The sequence below is a fragment of the Mesoplodon bidens genome (assembly GCF_964165515.1).
Source record: "Mesoplodon bidens genome assembly, chromosome: 6".
In the NCBI taxonomy this organism is placed as follows: domain Eukaryota; kingdom Metazoa; phylum Chordata; class Mammalia; order Artiodactyla; family Ziphiidae; genus Mesoplodon; species Mesoplodon bidens.
Genome location: NC_138162.1, coordinates 12,606,491 through 12,613,832, shown reverse-complemented (window position 1 = coordinate 12,613,832; position 7,342 = coordinate 12,606,491). Strand labels below are relative to the sequence as shown.

The 7,342-nt window shown below is 38.7% G+C and overlaps 1 protein-coding gene across 3 annotated transcripts in view; it reads left to right on the top strand.

The window, feature by feature from the left end:
* MRRF (mitochondrial ribosome recycling factor) overlaps nucleotides 1-7,342 on the top strand; it is a gene marked incomplete at its 5' end in the record, with an annotated part of 54,892 nt that overhangs the window by 276 nt on the left and 47,274 nt on the right. For 2 of the 3 annotated variants that reach the window (XM_081237326.1, XM_081237325.1), the window contains one exon: nucleotides 4,624-4,835. In XM_081237326.1, coding sequence (XP_081093452.1) covers nucleotides 4,624-4,835 — 212 coding nt within the window. Of the gene's footprint in view, nucleotides 1-2,198; nucleotides 2,325-4,623; nucleotides 4,836-7,342 lie in introns of those variants that run through there. The other variant, XM_081237327.1, reaches the window with a different exon arrangement.

The following is a 7,342-nucleotide window of genomic DNA, read 5'->3' as shown; positions in this document are numbered from 1 at the left end:
CCCGGACGCGTTCCATTCGTTCCGGCTTGACCTTTACGGCTGGGGGCGGGGCTCATCTCATCAGCTAGGAACTTCCAGGATGGGAGGCGGGGCTTACTAAATAGGGGCAGCTACTTAGTAGCTTGCCACCTGGCTGGAGCATTTAATTTTCATAACAATCTTTTAGGGGTAGGTTTTTTTTTTTTAATAGAGTTAAGTCCAGACCCTTTATTTATTTGGCCGCGTGGCATGTGGGATCTTAGTTCCCCAAGCAAGTATCGAACCTACGCCCCTTACTCCCAGGGGAGTAGGTATATTTAATCCCCCATGCTGGAGAAAGGGAAGCTCAGAGAAATAACTTCATCAGGGTCACGTGGCTAGTGAGTGATGGCGCCCAAATTCCAAAGCCTCAACTCTTAACCATTACTCTGTGCGGCCCAGTGGCAAAACAGTTGTCATTTGAATAGCCCTTCTATATTTATAAAGTGCTTTTGCAGCTCTTATCTTATTCGATCGTCCTGATAACCCTGATAAATATTATTGTCATCTACAGCTGAAATTGAGGCCCAGAGATTTTGACCTATTGAAGGTCACATACCTAGGAAGTGCTGGAACCAGCACTCTTTCCCAGGTCTTCTCTAAGCTTGATGCCTTTTTCCTGTCACCCCACTCTCTCGCATTCTCAGAATCTTGGAGAGCTTTATAGTTAGAAAGAAGGAAAACCTAGTCTGACCCTTCGTTTCGTAGTTGAGGAAAGAAAACCTAGGTAGAAAAAATGACTTGATACAAGTCTCAGGTCATCAGCAGAGCTTATACAAATGCTTTTTGAATACAGGGTAGTTATCGATCTAAAAAGGATGGCTGGCAGGGAGTGATGAGATAGGAATATTGGAATCCAGCCCTCCTAGCTCTTAGGCAAAAGCTCTTTCTCCACTTGTTAAAGTGTCTCATCCTTCCTTTGGCTGTGCCAGGGACATGATCCTGCATAGAGTCAGATACTATAAATGCCTTCACATGGCACTGGATTTAGAGAACATGCTCTATTATCTGTAAGTGAAAAATCTGGCAGACCAAGAGTTAATGGAAGCAGTGGGAAGTAGAGCCTAGGACCTACTGTCTGAGGCTTAGATTTCAGTTTTGGTGCCAGCATTGTGACCTCGAGGAAGGACTTAATCTTTATAGACTTTCGCTCATGGATTCTTCATATTTATTCAGTGTCTCCTATGTTCAGGACTGTGGTAGGGACTGGGGATGCAGCCGTGAACAAGACAACCATAGATTAGTCCTTGTACTGCTTATAGTCCTATGGAGGGAATTAGACAGTGGTCAAATAACTACACAAATACTAACTGGTATTGTTAAAGTAAGTGCTATGAAAAAGTACAGGGTGCTATGAAAGTGGGCTATAGGACATTTGACCTATTGAACTAGAGGAGATAGCCAAGGAAGGCATCCTCTGAGGAAGTGATGCTTAAGCTGAAATCTGAAAGAAAAGTGTGAGGTAGTTCATTAAAGAGGTGAGGAAAGATCATTCCAAGTAGATTCAACAGTATTTTTGAAGACCCTGGAGCAGGAAGAGTATTCAAGGAAATGAAAGATCAATTTGCTTATTTGTAAAATGTGGGTGATTATCACAACCCTGGTTACTGTGAGAACCAGGTAACACATGAAAGTATTTTATAAACAGCAAGGGCCTGCATGTGTGCACACCCACATTTATAAAAGTCTACATATCATAAGCTAATATACAGCTGGATTGGTAGGGGTTGCTGGGACAGTGGATAAACTAGGACTTTGTGTTCCTCATCTATTTCGTTACAAAATTAAAGTGCACCTTCTATGAAAAAACAGGAAAATTCAAGTTTTGAGAACCTCGACTTTGGATAAAGAATATGTGCTTCAAGTAGTTTTAAAAAATATTTCAACAGTTGGAAAAATAATGCCAGTAATTATACTGCCTTATGTACACAATCTAGGATAGTGTTTAAGAGCACAGACTCTGGAACAGAAGTGCCTGAAATAAAATCTTGGGCGAATTATTTATCTTGTGCCTCTGTTTCTTTATCCGTAAGATGAGTATAATAATAAGTAGGTTATCGTGAAGCTCAAATGAATTAATATATGCAATATATCACTTAGAATTGTTTCTGGCACATAGTTATCACTATATGATTATAAGCTATTGTTTCATTATTATTGTTATAATTACCTTTTTAAAGGCTCATTAATATCACCATGAGAAAGATGCAGTGGAAACTGTAGCTCAGAGAGGCTGATGATCTCCCTAAGGTCACACAGCTAGTAAATGGGCAAACTGAGATTCCAGTTCAAGACCGTATCCAAAGGTCAGATATTTCCTGCTGCATATTTTTTTTCTGAGTGTAGGTTAATTTTGTTGTATAATACTTGGGCTCCCATAATGGTTCCTTTCCTCGACCTTACTTCTCTGCTGAACTGAGTGTTAATATGCATGTTCTTAAGGTAAAGGGTCCAAGGGATTGCCTTTATTGACCTTCCACTTTGAAGTTTCCTGACTTCTGTGCAATTAAAATCTACGCCTTAAGCATTTCAGCAGTGTGGTTTATTTATAGAGTCGTCTTCCGGTTCACGTGTACCGGGTCCGCTTTTGGGTGAGTTTTCTGTCAAAGGTTGTTTATTTCTAACCCATTTTGATTTCCTGTTGCTTTGTGGATTGGTATTATGACCTGCAACAGGAACACCAGGAAACCTGTCTTAGTGAAACAGCCAGATTGAGACCCTGTAGATTAAAAAAAAAACACACTATAGTATACAGCCATATTTGGATATAAGTGTGGGTTAGGCATTGGCTGTATTAGGCAAAAACCTAGATATAGAAACCTCACTTAGAGGCACATTTCTGTGAACAGTTTTGCTGCTACAGGGCAGAACTATTAACTCCATGCCCTTGGTCAGTGACAGTCTCTTTGAGCCTCAGCTTCTACATCTATAAAAAGGAGATTATTATACTCTCTTTGTGGCATTTTTGAGCGGATTAAATGAATAATATGGGTAAAGCAGGCAGCCCATTAATAGTAGGTATTAATAATGTAAAAGGGGATAAATTTTTTATTTTTTTATCTAGCTCTGTCTTTACTGACGTCCACGCACTGATCACTGACATTTAGCATCTCTTGCTATTAAAAATTCCATCAGGAGAAGTTATTTGCCTTTGTGCAACTCATTTGCTTTTCTTTAAAAAATAGTGATAGTGATAGCTAGCTTTTATTAAACAGGTACTATATTCCCGGCACTCTACTAGGTTTTTAATATGCATTCACTATCTCATTTTACTTTAAGAACGGGATTTTTGTTCTCATTTTGCAAATGGGGAACGTGATGCCCAGTAAGTGGAATGAATTGCCCAAAGTTGAAATTTATATCTAGATGTGACTGACTCTAGGCTTCCTTGTACTTTAGTAATGACATGTGCGATTTCTTTGTTGTGTCTGACACTGGCATGGAAGTCTTTGGAAGGAAAGGTGACAGCTGTCAATAGGTACCCTTTTGGGAAACTCCTGCTGTCTGCTAGAGACTGTGCCAAGCGTTTTACTGACATTAACCTATTTATTCTTCCCAAACCTAGGGAATAACTATAATTATCTCCGTTTTACAGTTGAGGAAATCAAGGTGCGGAGAGGCTCAGGGGCATTTAGTCAGTGGTGGAGGTGGGATTGGATTCCAGGCCTTCTGGCTGCAAAATCCATGCTCTTATTCCGTCTGTTATACTGCATCAAAATTTTAGGATGAGATTTTTAATTTTTTTAATGAAGTATGGGGCTGTTTTTCAGAGACGGTATCTTCCAGGTATTTGATGCTAATTGTGCTTAATTTTTAGCTGAGTAATAATAGCCAGATTTCTGGCAGAAGCTATTAATGCTACATTTGCCAGTAAGCTAGAACTGTGTTCTATCCCAGAGGTAGCTGTAGGCTCTAGCATCTTTTCCATGGTCAAAGCCCTCAGAAGTATAATGTGTAACTTGTGTTAACACCAAAGGAGGGTGGCATTTCCCAGAGCTTTAGTTCTATAACATGGAAGACCTCAAACCTCAGCCATGCTTCAGACTCACAGTAAAGTGCATTCTAATTGGTAATCGGTGCGTAAGGAACCAAAGAAAATTTTAATTCAATGCTGTTGTGTGAATTTTCCAGTCATTTTATGCCTGTTGAAATGATTTTATTTCATTTAAAGTCTTCCAGTGCTCTGCCTTTCCTCTTTATAGTATAACTTTATCAAGATTTTGTGCCTTTTTCTCCTATAAGGGTTTAATTACCATCGTGAGGGATTTAGTCTGCTCTACATTTACTTAACTCTGTTCCCTGTGTGCTAAGGGGCATTTGCTGTAGTGGAAAGAGCATGGCGATTTGGAGTCCTACAGACTGTGAGCAAGTTACTTAAATCTCCATGAGCCTCAGTTTCTTCGTAGTATAAAATGGGGCTAATCATATTAAGTTGTACAGATGTTGGGAGGAGGATTAGAGATAATGTATTTAAGTTACCTAGCACATACTCAAAACTGATTGATAGACTCGAGAGGATTTGCTTGCTAACTGGTACAGATTATTTTCTGAAGTTGTAATAGGGTCTGATTTACTTTGATCTCCTTTGTGTCTTGTTCTTTTTAGTGGGTGTTCACAAGAATTGTCTTCAGTCATGGCCTTGGGTTTAAGGTGCTTCCGCTTGGTCCACCCTGCCTTTTGCAACTCCCTTGCAGCCTTGACCAGACCTGTTGCAGAAGTTACACTGAAGACAGTGAGTGGAAGACAGAATGACCACGGGCAACACCTGGCCTATCCAGCTGTACCAATCCGGCATTTCGCTACCAAGAAAGCCAAAGGTAGAGGCATGACCTCCTCACCCCTGTCTCATATTTAGCCCTTGAATTATCATAGCTGGAAGGGATCTCAGAGATGTTCTGAATTTCTCCCCATGCCTCATGAGGAAATGGTATCTCAGGTAGTTCAGTTGATTAGCTTAAAAGGTCACAGTGACAGAGTTGGTATTAGAACCTGTTTTGTCATTGCCATGCCGCCTTTTTGTTATTATGGCTCAGAAAATGCCTAATTTCTTTTAGATTTAGAATTGCAGGTATAGGTGCCAAGCAAATCCGAATACTTGTGGCAGGGATCAACCTGCCTTCTCCTTATAGGAAGATCTGCATTGGAAATAATATTGAAAGCAGAAGGTTGTTAGGTGAGGAGATACTAGAGCCATGGATTTAGATGGATGATCTTAATGGCTTGTGTCATCCAAGAATGAGACCTTGATACAACTCAGGTCTCAGCTTATATGTCGCTTCCTCAGGGAAGCCTTCCCTGACCTCTTAGGCTGGGTCAGGTCCCTTGTTACATGCATTTGTGCACACTGTTACTTTACCTTTAATGTACTTAAGCACAGCACTCATTAATTAGTTAATTATTGTTTGTTATGTCTTCCATACTGGACCCTGTGAGGTCTATGTCTTTCTTGTTTAGCAACTAACAGAGCCTGACACATAGTATGTATCAAAAAATTTTGTTGAAGGAATGAATGAGTGACAGAAAATTGTCAAGCAGACCTGCTATTTGCAGTGGTGGGTCAGGGATTCCACTCTTAAGGACGGTGCTTGAAATACCCTACTGAATATTTTTCCCACTGCTTTTCTTTTATGGTTTCATGCAGACCTTTTCCTTTTCTGTTAATAGGAAAATTAACAAGTTGCCAAAAGAGCTTTAATGCATAGAAGCCTTATATTCAGTTAATAACTTTTGATCTATAGGTTGCATTATATTTTTTTAAATTCACATACATTTAATAATTTAATTCGATCCTTATAATTATCCATTGAAGGAATTGTAATTATCCAGTGAAGAAATTCTTCTAATTACCTAGTGAAGCACAGATTTCACCATTTTGCAAATGAGGAAACTGAGGTCCATATGTAAGACATTTGCCCATGATCATATCGAGTTAGTGGCAGAACTGGAATCCAGGTCTCCTGATGTCCACAGCATTGAAGTCTTCTAGTGCACTAGACTTTAGCTGCAGCATATAAGCAGCATCTTTTCATATTTCATTGGCTATTCAGTTTTTGTCTTCTTTGATTGCCTCTTAAAAAGTTGGTTGTTTGACTTTTTCCTTTAGATTTATTGGATTCTTTCTATATTAGGAATGCTAATCCTTTGTTGACTGTATATGTTGCAAGTATCTACTTTGCCTTTTTACTTTATGATGTCTTTCATTGAATATAAGTTTCAATGTAGTCATATTTTTCAGTTCTTTTATCATTTGTGCTTTTTCTGTCTTATTTAACAAACCCTCAACTATCTGAAAGTCATAAAGCTATTCTTCTATATTTTCTTCTAAATCTTTTAAAGGTTTTTACTTTCCACATTTGGGTTTTTAATCCATATGGAATTTATTTCTGAATATGATGTGAGGCAGGGAATCTAATTTTATTTCTTTTTAAAACGGGTAATAAGTGTGTCAACCTCACTTATTGAGTGGCCCTTCTTTACTCCCAGATTTGTAATGCTTCCTCTGTCATATGTCAGGTTTTTTAATGTGTATGATTTATATCTGAGTTCTTGATGTGTTGAACTACTCATCTCTCCCTGCACTAAATTCCTTAATGCCTGAATCACAATTCTTGAATCTAGTGGTACAAATCTTTCCCCTCAGAACACGCTAGCTTTTTCTTTTTCTTCTTCTTGGCCTTTTGCTCTTCTCTATGAAACTTATATTGTCAGGTTTTCTCCATAAAGATCTTGCACAGTTCTTTAATCAGGTTTATTTCTAGGCTATCATCATTTTTGTCACTTTTGTATATGATGTTTTTTAAAGTAAATTTTTGAGTGATGTACACAGAAAAGTGCATATATAATTGTAAGTGTATGGCTCAGTGAATTTTCACAAAGTGAACACAAGCATGTAACCATCACCCAGATTAAGATATAGAATGTCACTTGTACTCTGGAATCTTCCCTCGTGTCCTTTTCAGTTGTCACCCTTCAAAAGCCCCCTCTCTTGACTTTACCACCACAGATTTGTTTTGCGCTTTTTGAACTCAAGATGTATTCTTTCATGCCTGGCTTCTTTTGATAGCAATCTACATGTGAGATTTGTCCATGTTGTTGCCTGTAGTAGTTGTTGGTACATTTTTATTTCTTTATAGTACCCCAGTGAATGCGTACACCATGATTTATGTGTGTTTTCTATAGTTGAATTGCTTCCAGTTTTGAACTAAAATAAATAATGCTGCTATGAACATGCATTTTGGTGCCCATATGTATGCCTTTCTGTTGGGTGTATAACAAGAGGAGGATTGCTGAGCCTTCGGTTATGCATATATTAAGTTTCAGTTCA